Source organism: Amblyomma americanum, chromosome 3 (assembly GCF_052857255.1).
Source record: "Amblyomma americanum isolate KBUSLIRL-KWMA chromosome 3, ASM5285725v1, whole genome shotgun sequence".
NCBI classification, from domain to species: Eukaryota; Metazoa; Arthropoda; class Arachnida; order Ixodida; family Ixodidae; genus Amblyomma; species Amblyomma americanum.
The window spans coordinates 170,923,728-170,937,090 of NC_135499.1; the positions used below are offsets into that span (position 1 = coordinate 170,923,728).

At 45.9% G+C, this 13,363-nt stretch overlaps 1 protein-coding gene across 1 annotated transcript; it reads right to left on the reverse strand.

The window, feature by feature from the left end:
• Positions 1-10,162: 10,162 nt before the first annotated feature.
• LOC144124256 (uncharacterized) lies at positions 10,163-12,381 on the reverse strand. Its single transcript, XM_077656897.1, has 2 exons — positions 12,063-12,381; positions 10,163-11,025 (listed from the first exon to the last, which is right to left on the reverse strand). Exons 1-2 carry the CDS (start codon positions 12,379-12,381, stop codon positions 10,445-10,447), a joined length of 900 nt encoding a protein of 299 aa, XP_077513023.1. The 3' UTR covers positions 10,163-10,444.
• Positions 12,382-13,363: the final 982 nt, after the last annotated feature.

Here is a 13,363-nt window from a genome sequence, read left to right on the forward strand (position 1 = left end):
TATAGTTTCTGGGGCCACGGAAGGAATTTAGTAATGCCGCTTTTTGTGTACTATTTTTATTACGGATTTTGTTTATAAGAAAATTAACTGGGTAATTCTTATACATACGAGATGATTTAGAAGAAAGTAGAGAAGAATTCGACAGCCACAGCTCTTGCGCTTGCTGTCATGCTTAATGAGGCAGTAGCTAGCCTGTTTATGTTATCCGATTCACCATTTTATTTTACTGCTCTTCGCAATGTACGAACATTGTTTTTCGCGATGGAAAGAGCAACATGTGCCTATTTGAAGGATACAGGCTCTTCTAACTGGGGGAAAAGCTGGTGGAACGTAGGCACAGCTGTAACATGTTGTTGTTTATTGTTAGGGCCTCTCATACCTTGTAAGAGTTGCTGTTTCCATAATGGATGCAGACAGACTCGTCTTGTGAGTTGTTGACATTGGAACAAAGCTAGGATGTTGTGTCAGGCGTTCGGCTCTGCCCACAAACAATGTAATGTAATGTAATTATATCTCGCTGGTATCGTATAATCGTTCGTCAATGTTTAAATTGTTCTACTCTCAATTTTTTAAAATCTGATTGCTCCTTATGATTGACATATGTATCAGCAGCGCGAACACAAAAAGGAAGAGGAAGGAGAAGATAGTACAGAGCGCTCTGTACTATCTTCTCCTTCTTCTTCCTTTTTGTGTTCGCGCTGCTGATACATATGGATCGCAACCAACTAGCCCGGCAGATGGTTTTATGATTGACGACGCTTAGCTGCGCAGGGCGGGCGCCGAGTAAAGATATGGTGCATGGAAGTTTCTAAGAATCGCTTTTCGTGCCAACAGAAACACCGCCAACCACACTCAGCCCCTGTCGCTCTTGAGTGCCGGTACCCAGTACCTATATGCTCTGCGAAATTTGACACGGACATCAGCGGACACCAATTCCTTTTAGGACTCCAGCACTAAAACTGCTTTCGCGGTTAGCGTCCGCCTAACCGGTTATTTTAAGTTGGAAGTCTGGAATAAACTGAAAAGTACAAGTGGCCAGCTTCTCTTAATGCCAGCTGTTTAGAGTAGAAAGCTGAAGTTGGTGTCTACAGAAAGTTTTCTGGGATTGAACCCTGACACCCGTTGGTGCCTCTCGATTGTGCGACCAACGCCTGACCAATGAATCCGACGGCTCAGCGATGAGAATTTCTCCAAGGGACTAGCATTGCGCTTCGAGCGCTATAGCGCGCGAAATCCTGGCTGAGATGCTGTGGACATAATGCCTTATTCACGGTTTTCTTGCAACGGAATCTAATGAAATGCAGTCTATATGAAGTTGCCGCACTACGAGCATTTTAAACCACATCAACAGCGGGCAACTGAGGGCTACATTTTTTGATCCCGTGTTCTCTTATGTTGCGCTAATAAATGGCTCCTTGGGTGAGTCACTTGGGTGAAGGTGAGCACGTTTTTCGCAATTTCTCCTGCATCGAAATGTGGCCGCACCGCGACAGACGGTTCAATTGTGGCCTCGAGCTCAGCAGTAGAGCAGCGTACAACAACTGCAGCACTGCGATGCTGGGAAGTTTACATTCTCTACATCGGTATTGTTCATTGCGGGGGACCACACTTCGTTTGCAAACCACGAATTTGCTTTTAAATGTGCGTCCTTAAGACACACCTCAAGCGCAATCGTCACTACACTGCACAAGTGCTTGCCCAAAAACAGGCAGGAGCAGGGACTCCGGAACTTTTTGTTTAAGTGTATGCGTGGGGGGGGGGGGGGGGGGGGGCAAGCACTCGAGCTTATTTTGTTATTTGTTTATTTAATGCTCATTTACATAATAATTTTTTTTATTTTTTTATTTTTCAATGTTTAAAGGTTAATGAAAAATGTCTCGTTGTGGTGGCGACGCTCCAGATTCAGGAAGCCAACGAAAAGGCTTCCAAAGAAACTGTTTAAGGGGCCCACTAAGAACTTAATGACTCGGTGGCGGCAATAGTCACAAGCACGCTGGGTGGTCATCGAACTGACTGTCTGCAGTTCTTGGCCGCGCTCAATTTAAAGCTGACCAGGAACCTTCGAGATAAAAAGCGACAGCAGCTACAACAATCTGGAAAAATGTGATGATGTTGATGACGATGATGATGATGGATTTTTATGGCGCAAGGGCGTCTATGGCCAAAGAGCGCCATGGCGCAAGGTATGTATAGACTACTCAAGGTGGGGTCAAAGACCCATTTTCTAAGCATTTCACCCCATACTAGCCGAGCACCAGGCCAGGGGAAAACTTGTACCCATTGTATTACCGGTTGGTACCCGGCGGCACTGGGGATGAGAAAGCATGTGCACGTGGCCACGATCAATGGAGGTAAGTCTGGTTGCATCTAGCATTACAAAGCAAAATGATAAAGCCGTGTGCCGGCGGTTTTGAATGCGAATGATCAAACGGTGCATAGATTCACGGCAATATAACACGAACTGAAATGGGCAGCTTTACAAATGTGCGCACGAGGAGTGATCAGTTGATTAAAAAATGTTTGTGCATAGTTTCTTTAAATTCTGGTAATCATGAACATGTACACCGGTCAGACAGTCGACTTCTGTCGGGACATGACTGGGTTATGTTACTCATATACGAACTGGCTACGAATTACAACTGGCTACGAATTAAGCCAATTAGCTCAGCTCTGCTGTGCTTTGCATTAAAAGAGTCCTCGAACTGAAGTATTTCAATTGTCAGAAATCTGATCCAAGTGCAAGCAATTGGAGACTCGGTGGAAGGAGGGGGTGGCGCTGCCCCCTCTCGAAAAATGTTGGAGGAGCGGCCACCCCCCTTGACCGACCCTGTTCCGGGGTCCCTTGGCAGGAGCCGTATCATCTAACAATCCAATTCTCAATTTGTTATTTTGCTGCCTCATCACTGATGGCTTCTGCCTCTGACGCAAAAGACGACAACTTGAAAGCAATGTGATTCGCCGGCCCTAATGTCTAGAGGGGGGGGGGGGGGGGGGGGGGGTGACAAAATGGAAGGACACAAAAAAATGGATTGTAAAAAAAAAATCGCTATATAATATTCTCTCAGGTGACCTCGACTCTTCTGTAATGGTTACATAGAGCACGCACTTACCATGTTTACAAGAGCTGTCGTAGCGTCTTTTATCCATGGACTATCTTCGCTCTGGTGAAAGCCGTGAGCAAGTATAATTAGTTTCTTTTTTGTACTGAATGCTTGTAAACCTAGTAAGGCTGACCTAGGCGCCGTGTAGTCCATTGAAGCCGACTGATGGTTACCAGCGGTATCTTTCCAGAAGAGAGTCAGTTTTGTGCCTACAGCTTCCGGCTTCCTCGGCAGGCCCTGACTGTGCGTCATCAGATTGCCCATACGAAAGCAGCCCAAGCTGTCGTTGTAAACAATTGGAGACTAGAGAAGAGAAAATAAAAAAAAACAACGATATGTAAAACCAGCTTCGGTTCTATTTAAAGGAACAGTCTGCTGACTTTTATAGACGATATTTTTTTTTTGCAAAAATTGAAAGAACACTGCAAACGTATACTCGGCTGCGCGGCTCAAAAACACGACATGACAATTTAAAACTACAATTTTTTATATGCGAATGTCGCCTTCCCGAGGTATTCTGCAGACCCTCATATTGCGGACACGACGACTGCCTGCCGCCTAGCCGGTGGGCGTAGTCAATAAAGGGCGTTACATAAACCGATTTGCACAGATTTTATTAAAAGCATGTTTTCATGTGATTTCTGGACCGCACTGCAAGGTCCGAGAAGCGCCCACCGAGATTCAGGTAAGCTGCTTAGTTTGTACGAGATTTGGTCTCGTTTGGTCTTGAAGATTTGGTCTGGTTACAGCTGCTCCAGGAGCCAAGCCAGTCACGTTGTGAGACCCGCTGTCGAAAGCTGGCAGAGCCAAGGATAATAAGCTGACGAAGAAGCCAAATAGAATTATACTTCTATAGAAACCAATGCTGAGCGAATTGTCCTTATGTGGCTGGACTTGCTTGATGAGGCGCTCCCAGAAACGGAATATACCAGTGAAGCTGTTTTGCTGTTTAGAACTGATGCCAGCTGGGAGAATTGAAGCTTCGAAGGCTGGCATTTATGCCGCCATCAAGGAACACCCAAGAAAGACGAATACTGGAAGTTGATTATGACAACCTGATGAGACAAGCAGAAATAAGCCTTTCGCTATGGGTACCTTTGCTTAGCGACTACATGCTGCCAGGCCAACGAGCACGGAGAGCACGTGACTAGATATGTCGTGACTACGATGGGGCTGACCTTCTTCACAACATTGAAAACTGATCATCGCTCCCAAAGAGAATAGTACATATGTCTAGAGACTTCAAGCATTGTTGGAAAGCTTCGCAGTGAGAAAGAGTTTGCCATATAGTAGCAGACATTGACAGTGACGAAAAAGCTGCATATGCGGTTTCATAAGCCAGCATTATTCTACGTTAAAACGTACGGTTGTTGTGCCCACGCGCCTAACTTATTTTCGTCCGAAGTAAGTAGGCTAATGACATCGCAGAAGTTAAGGAGTCGAAATGTGCGGTCTGGCAAATAAATAATTCTCAAGTAACCTAAGGCAACATTGCAGCGCAGGAAAGTGTTCTCTGAGTAAATCACTTCTTTTTCTCTACCATCACCGCGCTTGGTAATTGGAGGCTGTGAATATTTCTGAGCCAGCATGCGCGCACTTTGCGCCGCATTCGTTCAAGCCTCTCTTAAGAAGTGAAAAGTAAGCATGATGTAACGGTTAAACCTCGAAATAATAGAGAGTTATAGCATATCGTTACCGTGTTTACGTTACCGTTTACCGTGTTACCGGACGCCGGATTTTCCGGTTAGCGCGGCGCACGCCAGAAGACGTTTTAGCGTACCGTCTCTTCCGTAACAAGTTACCGTAGGGCTAAAACGAGTGATGATGATGGCAGATGCCCAGCTTTTAATTATATAAAACACGGATGCATTGTAATCATTTCTATGAAGTGAAATGCTACACTTTAATAATCTTTTTCTCTGCATATAAAGACGTACCGACTACACTTCAGCTAACAGCCGACTCAGCGGCTTTTCAAATGTGCCCGTTAAGCTAGACACCTTTGCCTACCCTGGCCAGTAGACAATTTCACTACGTAGACGTCAGTAAGCTCGCATACACAGCGCACGTTGCGTTGCGAGCGCTGTAAAAAAAAAAAAAGCACAACTACGACACCTGTTCGCCGTGCCGCAACGTCGCTTCTTTGTTTGGATGTGAACACTGTGGCGCCATCTAGTGGCAGTAAGTTAAAGCGCGCCACACCGGACCGGAAAAACATTTTTATTTTCTGAAATTACTGATGAATATACCAAGAGAATTACCAGTCTTTTTTTTTTTCGAGGAAAAAAATCATGAAGATATAGAAAAATGTTAAATCGGGCAAGAAACTGAAGAGCTGCAGTGTAGTCGTGGCTATTTGGCTATGTACACGACATATAGTCAAGCTTAACTGCTAAAACATCGGCAAATAATCTCAAAAACATGGCCTAGTTGTTACTCAAACCTTAACGTATGAGTGAGAGTTTGCAAATTAAAAGCGAATGCCTTCATGTATAGCGAGACATGGCGCCGAAGAACGCGGCGGCGGTGCTGTATTTGGTCCGAAGCGGCCATGCAGGGCGCCGCCATGTTTGTTTACAAGCGATCGCTAATTCTCCGCAACGCTAAAAGGGATTCCGTAAAGTGTTTGCGGACCGGTAAGTGGCGGCGCATGCGCAGACGTCGCTTGCCAGGCCCGGTAAACGGTAACGTAAGCACGGCAACGATATGCTATAACTCTCTAATTTGCAACTGAACCGTAACTGAACAAAATGCGAATAGTTCGCATTTTGTTTGACAGAGGCGTCCATCGAACTCGTGTTGTTGGTCGGATTAATTGTTGAATATCTTTCTTTAGGGGTCACTGGACGGTAACCGGATTTAAAGCGAGAACTTTAGTACCTTCATGTCGTAAAAAAAATATCCGGCGTCGGCGTTGGCGACCGTTTAAATTAAGCCTCGCTGCCAGAGCGGCCGGAGCACGCAGATGGAATGTGGCGCCTGTCAGATAGGTAGGTCACATGATCTTTTGCCGTCACCAGAACTTGTCCACAATGACAGGTGGCAGTTATATGAATGACTGATTGCGAGAGGTTGCTCGGCAAAACCAACCTGCGCCTCACAAGCCCCACCAGTGGATGTGCTTGAAACAGCCAACTGCTGGGGTACTGGCGCATCGCTTAACCGCTGCCACACTGCGTCAGCGATCAATGGGTGTAAAGTATAGAGAATGACCAATTCCGCAAACATGGCAATAACGCATTAACGCTATCACATTATACCTTTAAGGCGGGGCTTTAGTGCCCCCTCTAGATTTTTTTCCCTAACTTGAATGCTTCGACAAAAACTCATCAAAAAATGTTTTTAGCCCTCTAGTTCTGTTTTTTTCCGAGCCCTCCCATCACTATCGTCAATACGAGATCGGATAATACAGTACTGCTGCAAGACTCGTAAGCTCTAATTAGAAGGCTGATCGAATACTCATATATGATGCCAATACCGTAAACTCTTGCGTTAGGATCAGCCCTGGAACTTGTTCAACTCTCTTCGCGCAATAATATTGGCCTGCCCTTTCTTTGAGCTTCTACTGATAGTCTTGAAAGTGTTTCAAATTTAGCTGAAGGAAAAAAAAGCTTGAACTTTTTTCTCCCTAACCCTGGGACGATCCAACTCTCATAATGGCTTGTTCGTTGCTCTACTCACCTCCAAATGTATATTGGTTGGCCCTTCGGTTTCCAGTTGATACGCTGTTTTGGGACCTACTGTAGTTATCGAGGTGGCCTCCGATTCCCCAGCCCTATGTAATATACTGCCATCTGACCAGTTGCTAACATGGACAGCACTGCAAGTGCACGTGCTCAGGACTAGAACAATTATTTCATAAGGTGGGCAGAGGTGGTTTGCTCTGTTTTCCTGCATGACCTCCTTATGGCGAATGAAGAGAGAGAACTGTGTAGTAGGATCAGCGGCTACCGCATTCATAGCCCTAATATCACCGAGAAGAAACGTTTTACTCCGTCACATGATGACGCACCCGCTGCCGTCACAGTAGTTTCAGAGAATTCTATTTACAACCTGTTGGCTCCTGTTTGCTTCGAAAAAAGTCTAGGCGAATGCTAGAAGAGGAGTTCCAACGTTTTACAAATGCTGTCGGTCTTTTGTTTTTATGTTCCTTTGTGACGCACACAAATGCCTATCATGAAAATGGCTAGGAAAACAGAACCACGACTATATCTGAATAACAACGAGATAAATCAACATCCTGTGCTGACATTAAGAAACGACAATGCCCCATCCATATGTGCGACGAAAAGTATGGACTTCAAAGTGCGTATTATTTTTGCATTAACGTGTTCTCTGGCTAGTTTCATCGGATCCCTCTGCCATGTACCTACGTCATGAAAGGTCGTAGGTGACACAAAACGAAGCGTGTCTCAAAACGGCGTTTTATATGGTTATGCTGATACAATTCATCTATTTAGTAGTGTCCTTTTGGCATTCTTCTTCCATGCCAAGTGTGACTTTAACTATTGCTTTTTCACGGATTAAGAAAGCCGGATATCAAATGCATTAACTTATACAAGCAGTACTTTACTGGAAAGCGGCTGTGCATCTCGCTTTGTGACTGCTGTCGGTGGACCACATAACAGTGCCGTCAAACTCCAGCTGAAAGCCATCCACTTAAACATAGGGTCTCAAATATTTAAGGCCAGAAGGCCATATATATATATATATATATATATATATATATATATATATATATATATATATATATATATATATATATATATATATATATATATATATAAAATTCCAAGTTGAAAACGCTTCATTTAGCCATAGATTTATTTTGAGTCGACGTGAAGCGTTTTCAACTTTGAATTTTTGCCTCTAGCAACCAAATACGTTTATCTTTATATATATATATATATATATATATATATATATATATATATATATATATATATATATATATATATATATATATATATATATATATATATATATATATATATACACTTATGAAGGAAGCCAACAGTCACCGAAACCATGGTCTGATACCACAGCCCTACCACGGGTAGGGCCTTTGCAGCTAACTTTATTATGAAATAAAGATGTACTGATTCTACAACGAAACAATTTTATCGAGACCGTGCACATCCGTACCACCACTGCTATCACCATGCTCTGCTTGCCCTTACTCGTCAACACGTGGATTAACGCCCTGAATGGAATGTTCAGCGCATGAGTTCTCCTGGCTTTGCCATCTGCTCTTGTGCGTCATAACTCAAGAACGACGCGATTGGCCTTTACAAGGCTACCCTATACAGGCACGCATGCTCTAATCGCGCAAAATGCCTGAGTCACAAATATTCAGAATGGACCTGTAGTGCACAGTCCGTCTATAATGCTGATATTGATAAGTGCTCTCCGACCCTCTCGGAAACGACTGCAGTGTGCATCGATATCCAGCTTGCGAAAAAACCGTACGACAGCCAATATGGTGCCTATAAACTGCACTGAAGATCATATTAGGGATCTGTCATTCTGGGTGACCACTCCAAGACCTCTGGTACGTTTCATCATTCGAAGTTCAACAAAGGAGTTGCACGTTGCATCCGTTGGCCTCAAGCGACAAGAGCTATTACACGCGACTTTTAAGTATGGCGACACTAAAAATGCTTTTGTGGGCGGGTTGGTGAGAAACCTTTCTTCAGTCAAAGCTCCGATAAATCCTGCAAGAGTCACAAGCTACCGCTACGAGGTCATGCGCAGGACCTTTACCAGTGTTACCGCATTGCCTGGCTTAAGAGAGGATCTATCCGCTATATTGAACCGCAGATCCAGCGCCAGTGAATAATGCAACGCAATTCTACGTCAGCATTTACAGTTGATCACATCTTTCATAAAAATAAGAAGTTAAGCTATAGAGTCAGCCAATTTTTGCTTTAATATCACGACAGAACACCATGGGATCCTACGCTATTGGTTCACTGGATTACAAATCGTCGCAGAAAAAATCGAACAGCCTGTCGCACAAACATTGCTCCCCGACACACTAACTTAAATGAAATTATATTTTCAGTAAACGATGTTACAGGCTCACTAGCTCGTTCCATTCCAGCCACCACTGATCAAATAAATGTTCAATTGCTCGCACGGCTTTGTGTTGTCGAATCATCCCTGCTGAGTGCTGGGGTGCGCAGGTTCGGGGTTTCCCACTTCGATTTTAGGCTCGACGCACCAGGAAACGCTAACCCTATTAGAACTGCTAAGGTTTGGGTCGCGGACACCAAACGCTTGCTCCACAAAAGTGGGCGTGACCGCAGCGTACCTGTCACTTCAATACACTAGAAGCTACATATAACAATTTGCGAGCACTCCCGTCAGGGAAATGAGTGAAGAGTGCTTTAATATACTGTTGAAAGGCTGGTCATTCTGATCGTTTAAAGTCCGTGCCTTCAGTCATTGTTTTCCATCTTAAGGAAGAACACTTTGTTGGTTTTATCCAATACCACGCGACCAGTTGGGTACTTTGGCTGAATTTACCGTCCATTATCGTAAAGTAGAAAAATTTGACTCCAGTTGTATTAGGTGAACAGTTATTACTCCTCACTTTTATCATCTTTTTGCACGTTGCAGTTTTACCATCGTTACCTATCTAAAATGCCTGGCTCTCAGTGGGTGGTAAATAGTCGGCATTTCGGTATTGTATAACGGAGGTCTTCGAGCGTGAAAGGTTTGAAAGTGAAAACGTGCAAGGGGCTGATGATTGTGGTGCTTGTGCAGCAATCAACCCCCAAACCTCCCCTCCCTTCCAAGTACAGTACTCTTACTGCGCCCATGCGGTCACGTTGCCCAGTCATTGGAAGGGGGTCAAATGCTCATCGATTCTCTGGGTGAGGACATGTAAACACAACACCATACGACGATAGCTGCATTCTTGGTCTTTTGTCCACATTCTTGATCACATTTCACGCCTTCGGATCAGCCACGCAAAAAGTACCGTTCGCGTTATTGGTCGTTTTTACAAGGTCGCCACTCAGATGTCACAAGTCGTCACTAATAACTGACGTCCTGCATTTATAACGTTCAGCGCAAGCCAGTCATTCAATTCTTTCGTTTCATCTATTGTTGTTTTAAATGCATAAAAGCATTACATAAGCGGAGAGCAAGGACAATATTTATCTGGGAACAAAAACGCTCGGCTCCGTGCACTTACACAGCGTTATACAAAAGAAAATAAAACTTCGGATTTATACGTACACCCTATCACAAGTCCAAGGTTTTCTTTCTAAGGCGTGCAATCGACGGCGCTCCATACGATATTTTTCGCCTAAGTCAGTATCATGACCTTTCGAATTCTAAACTCTCTCTTCGAGCGTTGGTCCAAACACGACGAACTCGACAACGCGTTGCTCTTCGTCAGGCGTGGAAGCGGCCGTGGACGCAGCTGCTGTTGTGGGGTCAGCCCTCTCGCGGCCTTCTTCCGCGGTCGCCTTAAAAGCGTCGCCCGTATTCTCCTCGCCACCATCTTCAGAACGCGGCACTCCGCTCTTGCTCGTTTTCCTTCGGGGCAGCGGCATGGCTTCGACGAGCGCGAAATCGTCTCCCTCTTTCGTCGTGCTCACGGGGTACAGCAGATGTGTTGTCGTCTCCTCTTCCTCCAGCCCCGGGAAGGATGACGTCACCTCCGGCGGCTGGGACATCAGGCTGCGGAGGATGTAGATGAGTAGAGCGGCGATGGCGACGACCACGATGCACATGTAGGTGAGCACGCATGTCACGGCGGTGCTGTCGGAGTCATCCGGTTGGCCGCCAAGGGCACGGATGCCACCGGCGACGATCTGAAGCGATGGCGAGAACGGGCCCCCACCAGCAGCCAAGGCCTGTCCCGCTGGCTGCTGCAGCGGTTGTTGGTGGTGTGGCCCGATGGTGTTCAGAGCTTGGAAAACACGCAGACATAAACAGGTTAAAATTTCCACGTACAGCGAGAAGACGAAGTAGCAAAGCCTGAAATACACTCAAGAAAACGAATCATCATTTGAAGAATTAAGAAAAAAAAGTGTTCTCAAACCCCTAGTTTCATTCTCAGTCAGTCTTACTTTCGCATCGTTCAATGCAGCAGAGCAGTTTTACGGGATTTTACGTTAATTAAGCTGCTTTGCTTTTCTCTTATCTTAAGAGTGTGCTTATAGGGAAAGATAGGTTTTGGTTGAGAATGCACTCTGCTTGCATGCAGTGTGCTTTGAACCCTGGCAAACCGCCGAAGGTGCAGCGAAGACTTATGCTGCCTTTTACTTTTTGTATCCCTACTTTGGAAGCAAAATGGAAAAATGCCTCCGTGCCACTCTTTCTGTTAATTTATTTCCTTTCGAAATTGTTGCCGATCACTGCACCTTGCGTTTATATAATACCTTGGCCTTCAGTTAACTGTTGAATTTCAGCCCAAGATACAACTGACTACAACCGTCTATTTCCTCTTGAGGGATGTCGATAAAGCGTTTTTAACATGTTATTGCCTTCCGAAAGCGCTCTTGCTGACAATTCCCTCTCCCTAGTCTAATTTAACTCATTTCTAGAATTTAGTTATTGACATGCTTCATCTCGCGTCGCGCAAAAGGTTATTTGCAATCCTTCAACACCTGAAATTCTAACTGCTTTCACCTGCCAAGAAGGATCGCTGGACTTCAACACATGTCGTGTTTTCGCATCATTGTAGCCAATACATGGACTCCATTTTTCATTATTTGAAGGACATAAGAAAGGTGAGAAGCTTTGGTTTTTAGAACAAAATCAGTGTGGCCTCAATGGAGCGCTGTTACTTTCGCTAGGAATCAAAGGGCGGCTTGCTTCTGCATACGGCGTCAAGCATTAGGTCCCGTTGTTAAGATCAGCTCCGCTGTGTCCTCGTAATACGATGGAGGTGGCCTACAACGGGCCCGCAGAGGTGATCTACAAATGAATGGACACAATGCACACCTATTTGCTGAAGAGTAGGAGAAAGTGGGTTGACCTGCGCTCCAGTAGCTCTAGCGGATTGCGCCGGTGGCTGCTGGCCCTCGATGACCACAGGTGACAGCACGACCGGACTTTGTAGGTTGTCGGGTGCTCGGTTCCGGTTTGCGGCGTGCGTGGTGGTGGCGGTCGCCACCGCTCGCCCAGGAGCGACAGCAGCGGGCGGTCCCCTTCTGGTGGCGAGCTCATGCTGTGCCGGAGCTGTGTGAAACGCGGTGGTGGTGAGGCCCTGATGAACTACACTGTGTGCCTCTTTCGCGACCGCATCCTTAGCACCAGCCATGTTGCAACTGATTTCTTCTTCTATATATGAAGGATGTTGCTTCCCGCCTCGCGCGTATCGCGCGGGGAACCATGAGAAAAAAGAAAATTAACTCATGAGCCAAGTGGCTAATAACCTTGTAGTGGTGGTGGCGATTGACATTTCATTCAGTAAGGAACTTTTATGCCCTTTGTTCGGGGCTCCTGCTGCAAAGGCATCTCTCAGCAGCCCTGTGTTACGTATTGTGCCGGCTACAGCGAATATCACAGAAGCTAGGTTTCGGGTGCGTATGTTAGTAGACGGGGCGAACGGGTTTTTTTAACGTCTCCTGTAGATTATCCAAAGCTCAGACAGTTCATGGAGCCGGAAATTTTGTCTAACAGGATATCTCGAAGTCTGTGAAGTTGCCACAACCCGGATCTGTCTGTCCGAGTCGGAACTGAACAATGCCGCCTCCCGCTGGTCTGGATTGGAGAGCTGCAAACCTCGCGGAGGGGAGTCCCGAGGGCAAGTCCAGAGTATGTGGGATAGCGCAGCATGTTGGCCACGTAGTTTACAGGAAGAGGAGCAGACCCCAGGGTATATGCGTGCATATATCGCGGGGTTGGGGAACGTGTTCGTTAGGAGTTGCCTCCACGCAACCTCTTGGGGTTTGGAACAGGGCGGCCCACAATCATGCCCGAGACTTCGTCAACCGGGATGTGGTGTCGCCTGTCCTGTGGGCGGCTGGATTTCGTATGGTTACATTTAATGGCATCACCATACGCTACAGCTTAAGTTGACTTCTATGTCTCCCCGCACATATTTCTCTCACACCAGGGAGAGGTATATTGTGTCTTGCCAGGGCAACCCACAGCTGCGCATTTTGACGGCGTCGCCCCTTCGCGTATGCGCTGTAGACAAGGCAGGGACGACCAGCTCCACAAAGGAAGCTCCCCGATTGTTTCTGTGTTGGTAGGATTGGAGGACTAACATCGGTCCCCCCTTTCTCTTTCCGAACCCA